Source organism: Trypanosoma theileri (genome assembly GCF_002087225.1).
Source record: "Trypanosoma theileri isolate Edinburgh chromosome Unknown TM35_Tth_22_V1, whole genome shotgun sequence".
NCBI classification, from domain to species: domain Eukaryota; phylum Euglenozoa; class Kinetoplastea; order Trypanosomatida; family Trypanosomatidae; genus Trypanosoma; species Trypanosoma theileri.
In genome coordinates this window covers 168,832-182,536 of record NW_021639864.1, presented here as the reverse complement: position 1 = coordinate 182,536, position 13,705 = coordinate 168,832, and the positions used below count along the sequence as shown (strand labels likewise).

The 13,705-nt window shown below is 39.5% G+C and overlaps 7 protein-coding genes across 7 annotated transcripts; all 7 read left to right on the top strand.

The window, feature by feature from the left end:
* Positions 1-64: 64 nt before the first annotated feature.
* Positions 65-1,549, top strand: TM35_000221800 (uncharacterized protein; the record flags this gene model as incomplete). Its single annotated transcript, XM_029027227.1, has 1 exon — positions 65-1,549. One exon carries the CDS (start codon positions 65-67, stop codon positions 1,547-1,549), a length of 1,485 nt encoding a protein of 494 aa, XP_028881447.1.
* A 658-nt stretch (positions 1,550-2,207) lies between these two features.
* On the top strand, positions 2,208-3,302 carry TM35_000221790 (uncharacterized protein; the record flags this gene model as incomplete). Its single annotated transcript, XM_029027226.1, has 1 exon — positions 2,208-3,302. One exon carries the CDS (start codon positions 2,208-2,210, stop codon positions 3,300-3,302), a length of 1,095 nt encoding a protein of 364 aa, XP_028881446.1.
* A 313-nt stretch (positions 3,303-3,615) lies between these two features.
* TM35_000221780 (minichromosome maintenance (MCM) complex subunit) lies at positions 3,616-5,811 on the top strand (the record flags this gene model as incomplete). The annotated part of the gene is made up of 1 exon (XM_029027225.1): positions 3,616-5,811. The coding sequence occupies one exon, from the start codon at positions 3,616-3,618 to the stop codon at positions 5,809-5,811; it is 2,196 nt and encodes a 731-aa protein (XP_028881445.1).
* A 412-nt stretch (positions 5,812-6,223) lies between these two features.
* TM35_000221770 (nucleoside diphosphate kinase) lies at positions 6,224-6,685 on the top strand (the record flags this gene model as incomplete). Its single annotated transcript, XM_029027224.1, has 1 exon — positions 6,224-6,685. The coding sequence occupies one exon, from the start codon at positions 6,224-6,226 to the stop codon at positions 6,683-6,685; it is 462 nt and encodes a 153-aa protein (XP_028881444.1).
* A 543-nt stretch (positions 6,686-7,228) lies between these two features.
* Positions 7,229-7,690, top strand: TM35_000221760 (nucleoside diphosphate kinase; the record flags this gene model as incomplete). The annotated part of the gene is made up of 1 exon (XM_029027223.1): positions 7,229-7,690. One exon carries the CDS (start codon positions 7,229-7,231, stop codon positions 7,688-7,690), a length of 462 nt encoding a protein of 153 aa, XP_028881443.1.
* Positions 7,691-8,363: 673 nt separating this feature from the next.
* On the top strand, positions 8,364-10,190 carry TM35_000221750 (uncharacterized protein; the record flags this gene model as incomplete). Its single annotated transcript, XM_029027222.1, has 1 exon — positions 8,364-10,190. The coding sequence occupies one exon, from the start codon at positions 8,364-8,366 to the stop codon at positions 10,188-10,190; it is 1,827 nt and encodes a 608-aa protein (XP_028881442.1).
* A 577-nt stretch (positions 10,191-10,767) lies between these two features.
* On the top strand, positions 10,768-12,252 carry TM35_000221740 (tubulin---tyrosine ligase; the record flags this gene model as incomplete). The annotated part of the gene is made up of 1 exon (XM_029027221.1): positions 10,768-12,252. One exon carries the CDS (start codon positions 10,768-10,770, stop codon positions 12,250-12,252), a length of 1,485 nt encoding a protein of 494 aa, XP_028881441.1.
* Positions 12,253-13,705: the final 1,453 nt, after the last annotated feature.

Here is a 13,705-nt window from a genome sequence, read left to right as displayed (position 1 = left end):
AAAATGCTTTCTTTGTGTTCTATTGAGATAGAGAAAAAAAAACATAAAATAAAGGCAAGATATCATGGACCGAAATTCTTTGAGGCGTACGAGCGAGAAACCCTTTTCGCCTTCGAATGCCAGAATAAATAAACATTTTATGAGTGGTCAACCAATTCGTTCTACAGGTATCTCTGAACGTAAAAATGATCTGGGTTCTTTGAATAAAAATACATTAAGACAATTTTCACGTGGTAGTACACCTACTCATCGACAAAGGACCACATCTCGAAGTAGTGGTTCTTGCTCAGTAGTGACATTGGAGGAAACTATCGCGGATGTAATGGGAATACGAATGCAATCTTTGGCTGATTTAGGAGCTCGAATAGAAGAGCTTTCAGCTTTGCATCGACAGGAAGAAGAAGCCTTTCGAAACCAAGTGGGAGGTGTTCTTCAACAATTAGAGGTGGCACGTGTAACTCATATGGATGTAGAACATGATTATGAAGCATTATTAAAGAAGGAACGAGCAGAGCGACAAGCTGTAATGTCACTTATGCAACAGTTTAAAAACCAAGGTGCCGAATTAATTAATACAATGAAGAAATCCTTACAAGAGGCTAGAGAAAAATGGAAAGCAGAAGTAGAGCGTAATGCACATTTGGCGGCTCAGTTAAGACATTATTCAAAAGAGAATACATCATTAGATTCCTTTAAGGGAGACAATACCATTGAATCAGTTTCAGATTCTAAAAATAAAGCACTTTATACTAAAATTGAGACCTTAACACGACTTCTTGAAGAGGAAGATGCTATAATAGTTGAATTACAACAACGCAACAAGAGTCTTGAAAAAAAGGTAGCAGTGCTTACTCAGCAACGGAACCGTCTCTTGGATTTGGAGGCTCAACATTTGGAAACTGAAGAGTTTAATACAGAGTATAACAACTTGCTGAACCAGGTTCGTAGATCTGAGTCGAATGAAAATGAAATGACTCTTGAAGAAAAAGTAAATGTTTTGACACGATTTACGAAAATGCTTTTGCAACGTTTGCAAGCAGAACAAAGACAACGTTTACGTGTTGAAGAACAAACAGTTCGAATGGCTTCAGAACACGATCAATTAGTACGTGTATTAGAATCACGAATCAAGTCTGTTGAAGGAAATAAATCTGTTCAGGTAAATTCATATTATCAGAATGAGTTATATAATGGTAGGGAAGAAAATTCTGACAGTGTATTGAGAGATGAAGTGAATATTTCTTTAGTTAACAATAGCACAATCGTTGAAGAAGAGAACCAAACAACAGAGAAAGAAAGGGTAGGAAAAGAACCGGAATGTGATAATAATGGCTACACAATTTCCCCTAATTCTATCACAAAAAACAATAACATATTACATCCCGATCAAAATAAAACTAATAAATCTACTGGGGATTCTGTACATGCCGTATTAGAGGCTCAGTTGACATCTCTAACGAGTGAATTTCAGCAATCTATATCACAATGGAATACCTTGACAACAAATGCAGGTAAGGGACTTCGTGAAAAAGACTTTTACCCTGATTGACTAGTAGTCCGCTGTTTCGTTCATATGCACTGATTACTTCTGAACAGAATATCATTTTTCTGTATAGTTAGCGAATATTAAACCCTGATAAGGTTGATTTGAGTGTTTTTTTTTCTTTTTTTTTGCTAACACTGGTAAGAAAAAAAAAGAAAAAAAAAACAATTATATATATTTATATGTGTACTCTGTTTTTATTTATTTTATTTATTTGTTTCTATTATTATGATTATTGTTTTTACACCTTCAATTCTGAGTCATGACAGGCGTAATGACTAGTTGTCAGTAAATACTCTTAGCTTCTTCTCTCACAGCGTTTTTATTTATTTATTTATTTATTTCTGACTGGCATAAATCACTTTCCTTCCTTTCCCTTCCCCCACGAAAAAAGAAAAAAAAAACGATAAAGTGAGAAATCCTTCATTCTTACGTACCTTTGAGGGAGTAGATCTACTAATTTGTTCTGAGATGTGAGGGATTCAAAGTCACGTGCAAAAAAATATTTATTTAAGCTGTGCAATTTGTACTTTATCGTTTCTCATTGTATTTTTATTTATTTAAAAAAGGAATTGAATAAATCCCGTGTTATGTTGTTATTTACTAAATTACCAGTTAATTTTTTTCTTTCGGTTTACTTCCTGTGCATTATTTGTATTTTGCCATGGAGAGCAGTAGTACGGAAAGGGACGGAGAAAGATCTGTTTTTCTCATGAGTGTCACTGTTATCATTCCGGCAGCAAGAGGACTTGAGAAAAATCAGATACCCTGTTGGCTAAAGCAGCACCCCAAAGGTCATTCAATATTACTCGAGTTATTACATCATCTAACCCTTGAAAACGTGAAAGCGGTATTCTTAGCTGTCTTAAAGGAACATATATTTGAGTTTTGCAACGGGGATGTTTCAAAATTTGAAGCATACGCAGCAAAAGCTGTTTCAAACGATAATATTGAATTCAAAGTTATTAGTATTGATGGAACAAGTAGTGCTCCAGAAACCGTTTCTGCAATAATAAAAGATCAAAGAATATCAGGTCCAATATTTATAAAAGATGTTGATAGCTGTTTTAGCCATCGAGTGCTTGTCGGTAATTATGTTGTGGGTCTCCGTTTGCGTGATGTGCCGAACCTTATTGACATACCACAACGTTCATTCATTGAAGCTACTGGTACTTTTCTTGGTAATATACACGAAAAACGCGTTACAAGTGATGTTATTTGTGCGGGGGGATACGCATTTGAGGATGCAAAACTTTTTCTTTCTTCTGTAGAAGAGTTAAAACATCGAAGAGACGATGGTTATCGTCTTCTTTTTGGATCTTGTCCTGGAAAAAATGAGAGAATGTTTGTTTCTCATGTTATTCGTCATCAGATGTTTCACGACAGAGTTCCATTTGGTGTGGTTTTTACTCAGTTTTTTTGTGATTGGAAATCTGATCTCAGTTGGAATCAGTTTCTAAGTGAATGGCGTAGTGTACACGTTGTTTTGGAATCTGCGATAATGACTATGAATAATGAGAGTGATCTGACGGCGAAGTACGTAAGACGACTTGATACTTGGAACATAAATACTGAGGTTGTTGAACAATTAAGGCAATTCAATCGTGAGACCACAAGGATAATTCTTTTCACGCAGTGTTCAAGAGAAAATTCTGATGATGTCTATGGGTTTTTGCAGAAACACAAGATACCTTATGATGATGTGGTGTTTTCTTTTCAAGGTTCGTTGCATCCTTCAAAAAGTTTTATTGTTTACTGAATTTTTTTTTTTTTTTAATTTTTAGTGTTTTTTTTTTTTTTACTTGTTTTTACTTCATTTCATGACCTTTGCTGTTTTTATTTTTATTTCGTTTTTTCACCTCTTGAGAATATTTGCGAATAAAAGGGAAAAGGAAAGCTGTTATCTCTTTTTTTTTCCCCTCTCATTCTCTCTCTCTGTGCTAATGTGAATAAAACTGTTATTATATCTATTTATTAGGGTTTTATTGATGGTTAAATATTTAATCTATGTCTATTGCTTTTTATTTTTATTTCTATTCTATAATTTTATTTTTTGAAAGGTATTTCCTGCTATGGCGGGTGTGCAAGAGCATGAGCAAAATAAAAAAGGAAGCTTGGCTACAGCTGCAACCACTCGATACCCAAATTACTTGGCAGACCGTGAACTATGCAAGCGTTTCTTTGAAGAGTTTCGTGATACTTCTGGTGCTCTAAAATATATAGAGATGGCTGCTCAAATTTCTCGTAGGGAATTGGGAATTTTTACAGTTTTTTTGGATGATGTCGCTAATTACGGACAACTTTATCTTGCACAGCGAATACAGATGAATGTAATGGGATATTGCGAGGAAATGTATCGTGTTATTGATGAACTTATTCCCCATAATGAGGTAGTAGAAGATATGATTGATTACCTTGTACTTGAGGCGAGAAGTGCTGGACAATCGTTACCATCTTTGCTAACCAGAAGATATGAGCTTGTTGTTGTACCATTAAGTGGTTTTGCTGATCCTATTCCACTTCGACAACTAAGAGGAGGTTCAATTGGTACTCTTACCATATTACGTGGTATTTGCATCGCTGCTACTGCCGTTCGTCCCAAATTATCTATGTTAGTTTCGGTTTGTGAAGTTTGTGCTGAAACTACATTTCAGCAAGTTATTGGAGATAGACTTACTCCACTAATGGTTTGTCAATCACAGCGTTGTAAGCTAAATAACACGGTAGGGCGTTTGCTTCCTCAGTATAAAGCCAGTAAATTTATAAAGTATCAGGAACTTAGGCTTCAAGAGCTTCCTCAGGATGTTCCTCGTGGTGCTATCCCACGAACAATTCGAGTTGTTTGTGAAGGTGAACAGACTAGGATTGCTACACCAGGACAAGTTGTGAAGGTCACTGGAACCTATTGTCCTGACCCTTCTACTGGTCAGGGACATGAAGCATTTAGAGCTTCCACTATGGTAAAAACTTTATTTCGCGCATTACTTATTGAATTGGAAAAACGGAGCTATCAGGAGGCAGCAGAGGATCTAAAAGCACAATTAGAAAGTGTACGGGAGTATCCAGATAAGGAAGCTATTATAGAGAAATTAACTCGTAGTGTAGCACCTGAAATTTGGGGTATGGAGGATGTGAAGAGGGCATTATTATGCTTACTAGTTGGAGGAAGTTCTATAGCTAATGGAATTCGTATTCGAAGTGACATAAATATTTGTCTTATGGGGGATCCTGGAGTAGCAAAAAGTCAATTGTTAAAATGGATTGCTTCTGTAGCTCCACGTTCTGTATTTACAACTGGAAAAGGAAGTTCTGGTGTTGGTTTAACAGCAGCTGTAACGAGAGATCCGCATACAGGAGAAGTAATGCTGGAAGGTGGAGCATTGGTTTTATCTGACAGAGGAATTTGCTGCATTGATGAGTTTGACAAAATGGATGATACTGATAGGACAGCACTACATGAAGTGATGGAACAACAATTGGTTTCTATTGCTAAAGCTGGTATTATTACTTCACTAAATGCTCGTACATCAATTTTAGCCGCTTCTAATCCCAAATATGGAAGATGGAGACGCAATTTAACTCCAAGCGAGAATGTAAATTTACCACCTGCATTACTTTCTCGTTTTGATATTTTATGGCTTTTACTTGATGATTCAAATCGAGAAAGGGATACAGAGTTATCTATGCATGTTACCCACGTTCATTTACATGGTGTAGCCCCAGGGGCAATATCTGATAATGGACTCCACGGTTCTTCATCAGAGTACTTTGGAAAAGATTTTTTGCGTGCGTATATTGGTGAAATAAAACAAATTCATCCCATTGTAGATAGCGCTGCTGCAAAAGTTATTAGTGATATTTACTGCGAAATGCGAGCACAAAGTGTACGCCATACTAATGTGGTTACTGCACGTACACTACTTAGTATTATTCGTCTTTCTCAGGCTTGCGCTCGCCTTCGTTTTTCGGACCGAGTTCTTGAAGCTGATGTTCGTGAAGCTGGTCGGTTGCTAGATTGTAGTAAAATTTCCCTTCATGAACGAGTTGATCCTAATGGTCGTCGCAGTGTTACAACTTCAGACGCTGCAATTTTTTCAACAATAAAAGATTTAGCTCGTGCAAGGACTACCATAGATTTAGCTGAAGTGCGTCCAGCTCTTATGATCAAGGGAGTTGATGAGTCTCAGCTTCAACGATGTTTGCGTACCTACACGGATGTTGGTGTGTGGGAGGTTAACGGAAACATTATTGAATTTTCACTCGAGTAACTTTTTAAAATTATGACATGGTGGTGTTATGTCTCACATAAAATAGAATGGTTTTTCAGCCTTACATGCGTGTAAGACTAGTTTTCTTTCGTAGATCTCCTTGGATTCTTGAATAGAGTACGAATACATATTTCTCTGTAGTCTAATGGATAAAACACCGATTATCGCTGCAGCTTTCGCAAGGACAATCAGAAGCACGAAAGCTGCACAAGTTAACACTATCTCAATTTCTTTTTTCCTTTTTCCGTACTTTTCATATTTACCGTATTGTGTGTTTATTTGGTTTCCTGTTTTTGTTTTATTTTTGGCTTTCATGTCGTTTCTTGTGTTCCTATTTCTCCTTTCTTCTTGTTTTTTCTTCTACCTAAACAGTTTCTTCATTAAAGCTACAACCACAGCACATACATCTACAATGACAAGCGAACGCACTTTCATTGCGGTGAAGCCTGACGGTGTTCAGCGGGGTCTGGTCGGAGAGATCCTCCAGCGCTTCGAGCGTAAGGGATACAAGTTGGTGGCGCTCAAGCTTCTGCAGCCATCGGCTGAGCAGGCGCAGCAGCACTACATTGACCTCGCGTCGAAGCCCTTCTACAAGGACCTCGTCGCTTATTTCTCCTCCGGCCCCATCGTCGGTATGGTGTGGGAGGGCAAGGGCGTCGTCAAGGGCGGCCGCACACTCCTCGGCGCCACGAACCCCGCCGACTCCCTCCCGGGCACCATCCGCGGCGACTTCGCCGTCGACGTGGGCCGTAACGTCTGCCACGGCTCTGACTCTGTCGAGAGCGCGCAGCGCGAGATTGCGTTCTGGTTTAAGCAGGAGGAACTCGTTGCCTGGACATCGCACTCCGCTAAGCAGATCTACGAGTCCGCATAAAGCGGAGATGGAAGGGTGAAGAGGGTTACTCCGAATCAAGCATATGAACAAATAAAATATTAAAAAAAAAGAGGCAAAGAAAAAGAAAACCATGAATGAACCATGTGGAGGGTGGAAAAGAAGGTGTGAAGGGAATTTAATTATTACTTCATGGATGAAACGAAATCATAAGGAGCAGGATGAAGGAAAGAGAAGAAATGTGAGACAGCATGAGGAAATGGAATGTTTTTTTTTCTTCTTTTTTCCTTCTCGTACTCAAATTTATGTGAGGGAATTGAAAAAAAAAGTAACTTCTTGCTTTTTTTTCTTCAATATGATGAGGTGTGCTTTTATGCCCATTATTCTCTTTTTTTCGTACCTTTTTTTTTCTCTTTTCCGTACTTTTCATATTTACCGTATTGTGTGTTTATTTGGTTTCCTGTTTTTGTTTTATTTTTGGCTTTCATGTCGTTTCTTGTGTTCCTATTTCTCCTTTCTTCTTGTTTTTTCTTCTACCTAAACAGTTTCTTCATTAAAGCTACAACCACAGCACATACATCTACAATGACAAGCGAACGCACTTTCATTGCGGTGAAGCCTGACGGTGTTCAGCGGGGTCTGGTCGGAGAGATCCTCCAGCGCTTCGAGCGTAAGGGATACAAGTTGGTGGCGCTCAAGCTTCTGCAGCCATCGGCTGAGCAGGCGCAGCAGCACTACATTGACCTCGCGTCGAAGCCCTTCTACAAGGACCTCGTCGCTTATTTCTCCTCCGGCCCCATCGTCGGTATGGTGTGGGAGGGCAAGGGCGTCGTCAAGGGCGGCCGCACACTCCTCGGCGCCACGAACCCCGCCGACTCCCTCCCGGGCACCATCCGCGGCGACTTCGCCGTCGACGTGGGCCGTAACGTCTGCCACGGCTCTGACTCTGTCGAGAGCGCGCAGCGCGAGATTGCGTTCTGGTTTAAGCAGGAGGAACTCGTTGCCTGGACATCGCACTCCGCTAAGCAGATCTACGAGTCCGCATAAAGCGGAGATGGAAGGGTGAAGAGGGTTACTCCGAATCAAGCATATGAACAAATAAAATATTAAAAAAAAAGAGGCAAAGAAAAAGAAAACCATGAATGAACCATGTGGAGGGTGGAAAAGAAGGTGTGAAGGGAATTTAATTATTACTTCATGGATGAAACGAAATCATAAGGAGCAGGATGAAGGAAAGAGAAGAAATGTGAGACAGCATGAGGAAAGGGAATGTTTTTTTTTTCTTCTTTTTTCCTTCTCGTACTCAAATTTATGTGAGGGAATTGAAAAAAAAAGTAACTTCTTGCTTTTTTTTCTTCAATATGATGAAGTGTGCTTTTATGCCCATTATTCTCTTTTTTTCGTACCTTTTCTTTTTTTTTTTTTCCTTGCACCACTCTTCAGGAAAGTAAATATCCCCCTCTCCAACAAAAGAATCAAAGGAAAAAGTGACGCTGCTGTGTTTTTTTTTTCTTTCGTCGGCGCCAACCAACAACGATTGAACCCACCCGGCATCCTCTGTTGCTGTTGCCATATTCATTCTTGGGTGTGAGTGGAGGGAGAGAATAGCGGTGAGGAGGTAATAAAGAAAGGTTATCTGCGTCTTTGTCTGCGTGTGTGTCTGTTTCATAGTTGAGCACTTAAAAAAATAACGTTTTTTGTAACGTGTGACTGAGGTTTAATGAAATCTATATTTCGTCCTTCTAGATTGTTTTTTAAGAACAAACGTCTCTCTACAGCGAATAACAGCGTTACTGTGCTCTCTTCTGTTACTAACGCTCCATTTTCTGCGTCTTGCCAGTCCGTTCTACGAGCTGTATCGAAAGAGAGACATTACGTTAATAGATACTGGGTTACACTACCACAATCACGTCGCACATGTAATGCGGTAGTACTTCCTGGTGAACTTCCAACTACAATACATCTTAACGTAGAAAAGGTTGTTCCTTTTTCTGTACTACCAAAAAATGTACAGAAACGGATAATGGACGAACACCCACCATTTTTTGGCTCTGGTGTAGGTATTCTTTCTACTCGCATGAAGTGGAAGACTGTAACAGCTGAGCGTCTACTGCGACTATTAAATGAAAAAGACGAGGACCGTGCACTCTACATTGATGTTTCCATTATTCCTGAGCTTGGTGTTAAATTGGAAGGAAAGAATACAATAGATATTAGAAAGCAGAGTTCTATTTCAGTATACAGTGCTGAGCAACTAGACGACCCATATAAAGGGGAACCACAAAAAGGAGTAGCATTAAATGCAGTAACGGGAAAAAGACTTGGACAACCAGCGCATGACATCCTTTTGGCTGTCGGTATAATGCGGGGATATATTTCTCCTATGTGGGTACCAGAAAAACAAATTAAACATCTGAATGTAGAAATACGAAAAAATTCTGAAGGTGATGGTGTATTAGCTCCAAACATGACGGGGTTGATAGTATCTCTTTCACAACTGCCCAAGGATGCACATGATGAGTTGCTAAAGGAACTACATGAGTCCCATCCTGATGCCTTTGGTTATGACTTGTATTATCTCTATAACGTAAATGGTTGGGAAGTAATGCGATCAAGGGTAATTGTAAAAAATATGGCTGCAATAGGTGACCCTGTATACCCATACCATTTTGTTAATATCAGAGATTTAGGATTACAAAAACCGAAGTATGCTGCTTTTGCTCAACGATGTGAAAATAAAATAAAACCATTGAAATCAAAAAATTTGGAAGACGATTCACATCAAGGTGATGAAAATAATGATCTTTCTAAAGATATAGATGGGCTCGTTATTCAAAAATTCTCACCCCCACGTGGGTCTAAAAGGATACATAGTGGGATAAGTGCTGCTTTTTTTGCTGAGGATGCCACACTTCGACGATACTACAATGCGGTATGTTTGACACAACCACATTTGGCTGTTCCTGCAGTTCGTTCTGTTGCTATTTTAAATGGTAAATTAATTGGTCGTCGTGATGAGGCCAAACTTCGTGCCTTTGCTCTCAAACACAAACTTTCTAGTCCTATTTGGGTAACAACAATGGGTGCCAAACGTATGGGCGTTGGTATTGAAAAAAAACATCTTAATAAGTTTGTTATGATAGGTGCTGGGGCGGTAGATGATGATGCTGGTGATGATTCTATTAATGAATTCTATAACCTGGACGATTTTACTAACCCTGATGAGGTTCTTTCTATATTTCCAAAAAAAAGCAAATCAGTTCACTTCATGCTAGATTCTAAGTGGCGTCCTGTTATGGGCAAACAGCGTCAGGATTTCTTAACGTCTCTCAAGCGCTCAACTCCACTTTGGGTATCAGTTAATGAATGTCTTATGTCAGGTTTTGAACCCAAACCTGGATCTCTACCCCTATCGTTTCCATCACGGAAGAAGGGAGCTGGCCCATCTGGTGGGAATAAGTTATACAATTCTCAGTTCACGACAGATCCTGTTCGTGTTATTGGATTGGCTACAGTATACACCAGACCCCAGGGAACCACCCTGTAACATTGTATTAGTCGGATTATGTGATGTACAATACGGGTGCCGCGTTCACAATTTTCTTTTTTTTTCTTTTCGTTTTATTTTGTATTTTTCTATTATGTTCCTCTCCCTTTTCACGCCTTTGCACAACAACAACAAGAAGAAGACTGAAATGAAGATATTATGGCATTTTTAATGCTTAGAAGGTGAAGAATTATACTTAGCAGAGGCGATGAGGACGGACGCATGCAGTGTGAAGGTAACATCAGGAAACATCTCAAGGGAAGTAAAAAAAAAAAAATTAGACACTGTACAAAATTGATTGCTTATTGATTTCGCATCATGATTTGGCTGCGTATATATATATGGAGAGAATTAGAGAGAGAGAGTTGTTGGCAGAACTGATGGATAAGTAAACACTGCGACATCGTTTTTTTTTTCCCCCTTTTCTTTTCCGTCCTTTCTCCTTCTTTTTTTTTCTTTTAAGGTTTACTTTCACATTGGAAGGACTTTTCCCCTTTCTCTAGTGTCAAAGGATTCCCACCAACAGAATCAACAGGGGGTTGAAGGCTTTGCCCCTGTCTTTCCTCTTTACCTAGGGATGCCCACAAGAACGGTATTGGCGCAACTGCCCCGCAATTCTCAGAGCCCTAGTAGAATCACCGACACGTCCCTGACGCTCTTTGGTGACAGAGAGCCAAATAACCGACGGTTGGTTAAGGGAAGAGGGTCCCCCAGCCGCAATAACGTGAGAGCATGTGATGTGGCGATGGGTCCCCCACCACATCTATTCGCTGTGATGCAGAATATAGGTTCCCTTTATGAGGAGATGGCCCGACAGTTGGTGTCCACAGGAAACTGGAAGGGTGTCCCTGTTAGACGTTGCCGTGGTAATAGTGGTGAGCTTTGTCTCGTTTCCAATGGATCTCCTATAAGTCATGAAGGGTTTGCGCTTCTCTTGGGTGAGAAAATTCCAGCAGAGAAATTTGTTGCCACTCGCCGTCTTATGTCTGGGAGGACTGAAAAACCTTCCTCTAAGAAAATTGATAAACTAACCTCATTTTATCAAAAAAACAATACACTTGTTGTAAACTGTGTGGAGAGTTTGAGGTGCATCACACTTAAGGGGAGTATGGTTTCTACACTTCTTGAATATTACTCTTACTCTTGGGAACGCTTGGGACAATATTTACCGCGGACATTCCGAGTCTTCCCTCGAAGACCTCAAAGTGATGAGCGAGATCAACTAATAGAAACTCTTCGAAGTAAGTCTTATCGTGATACATTATGGATAGCAAAGAGCTCGTCAGGGTGTCATGGGGATGATGTGGAGATTTTCCGCAACGACTCTAAAGGTTTAAAGAGCCTTCTTAGATATGTAGATTCACGAAAGGAATCATACATGTGGGTGGTGCAGTTGTATATTGACCGTCCTCTTTTATATCACCGTCGCAAATTTGATATCCGATGTTGTGTTCTTTTATGTGCTGACCAATATGAAATTTATGTTCATGAGGAGTTAGTAATGCGCATGAGTAGTGTAGAATACGGAGCACATAGCGCTACAGCTAGAACTGCTGAAGGCCGTCTAGCACATATAACTAATCATTGCGTTCAGGCAGAAGGTGAAGCATACTCAGCCTTTGAAGAGGGTAATGAGTTATGGAAAGAACACCTTGATGCCGTTATTCGTTATAAAGGTAAACGAATGCTTGAAAAAGGAATAATGCATGATGGTGCAAACCCTAATCTAGAGCCTTCTCTGAAAAATACAATATTGCCACAGATACATCACATTATTCTAGAAACACTTCTTGCTGCCAGAAGTTCCATTCCTGGCGAACGCTCTCCATCATGTACACCATGTTTTCAAGTCTTCGGCTATGACTTTTTAATTGATGAGAGGCTACGGGTTTGGCTTCTTGAGATTAACGGTTCTCCTGGTACTGCAGAACGAGTGATCACAACGCTAGTTGCAGACACTATTGAGATAGTGTTAATGCCTTTTTTTCCTGACACCACCAAGAATGCTATTCGCCAAAGGGGATTGAGTAAACGCAATGGATATCTGAAGTTATTTCCGTAGACTGACTCTTTTTTTTTTTTTTTTTCTTCATTCATAACAATAAGATTATTTTCTCCCCCTCCCTCTTCTTTTTCCTCCTCTCGGGACGTGGGGAGATGCTGCGCATAAGGGCTTGACCGAACTATTATTATTATTATTATTATTACTATTATTATTTATTCAGGACAGATGTAATCTTTTTTTTTTCCTGCAAGGAAACTAAAACTTCCTCAGTATTAAATTCTGGATTTCCTTTTTTTTTTGGGTTTAGCGACAGGTTTTAAATTATGGTGTAGTTATGGATTTGAATGGACTGCTACTTCAGTTAGCAAGCAAACGATGAATTGATTACTGTTTTGGAATAAGATGGCAAATCAGGTATGATCTATGCGTGTACTGCAGAAAGGGTGGAAAACAAAAAACTAAAGCTCTGCGGAAAAATAAAGGGCGGATTAGTTGATTGGTTTGGCTGCATGAGCACCAGATAATTTTCAGTTTAGAAGCTGGAGACCTGAGCGTGATGGATGATAGTTCCATTCCCTAGATATTAAGTCCTTGGATCCTCCCACTCCGACCTTTGGAACAAAAAAAACCCCTTGCTTACTGCAGAATGCACTCAGGATGAATTTTCCGAGAGGAAAAGTAGATTATAAGAAAATTAGTTGATTACGAAAAAAAAAAAAAAAAACTGGCAGAATCGTCAGTGTTCTGATGTTCTTAACAGTTGTCACAAAGTTCATCCTTCATCTCGCAAACGGTTTTTCGTGAGGGTGAGACTTGGGGAGCTTGCCACTTGACAATAGAGTGGGACTTCCGAAAGGAAACCAGTAAAGGGTTCTAGTTTGGGGGTGGGGTAGGGTTTACCTGGGAGTGGATTTTTCTGTCGAACATTCATGTAATGGGGAAATGATGGTTTAGCGTATGTAGATTCTCTTGTAAGAGTTATAAATTAAAATATAAATGAATGGGAAATATAAAAGGTTTTCATATTTCTTCCCACTCTTCTCGTTGTGCGTATGTCCCAAGAAAATAGCAAATCACAAGACGCATATTCTACGACAAGGCGAGCTAACGTTGCCTTAACGGGAACCTGGATTAGTACTAACAAATAATTAAAATGTTTTTTTTTTTGAGAGTTTGTAACCACTTCCACATCTTTTATGGGTAAGCATATTTATACTATTTCTCTTGCTTCACTGTTAGGTTCATGCCATTGAGAATTTCAAGAATGATATTATTCTCCTATACACCACTTAACTCTTTCCTTGAGTGAAAGTCATTTGTGCTCGTGTACGGAACGAACTGTGTTTTAAAAAAAACTAGCCGAGAGGTCTCTTTTGTTTGCTTTCCCCTGATTTCTCTCTCTCTCTCTCTCTCTTTCTTTCTTTCTTTCCTCTCTTTTATTTTCTGCAGGTGATTGGGGGAGTTTCCTTTGCTGCCAGCACACACCAACCAGCCCCTTCTGTGTGGTTGA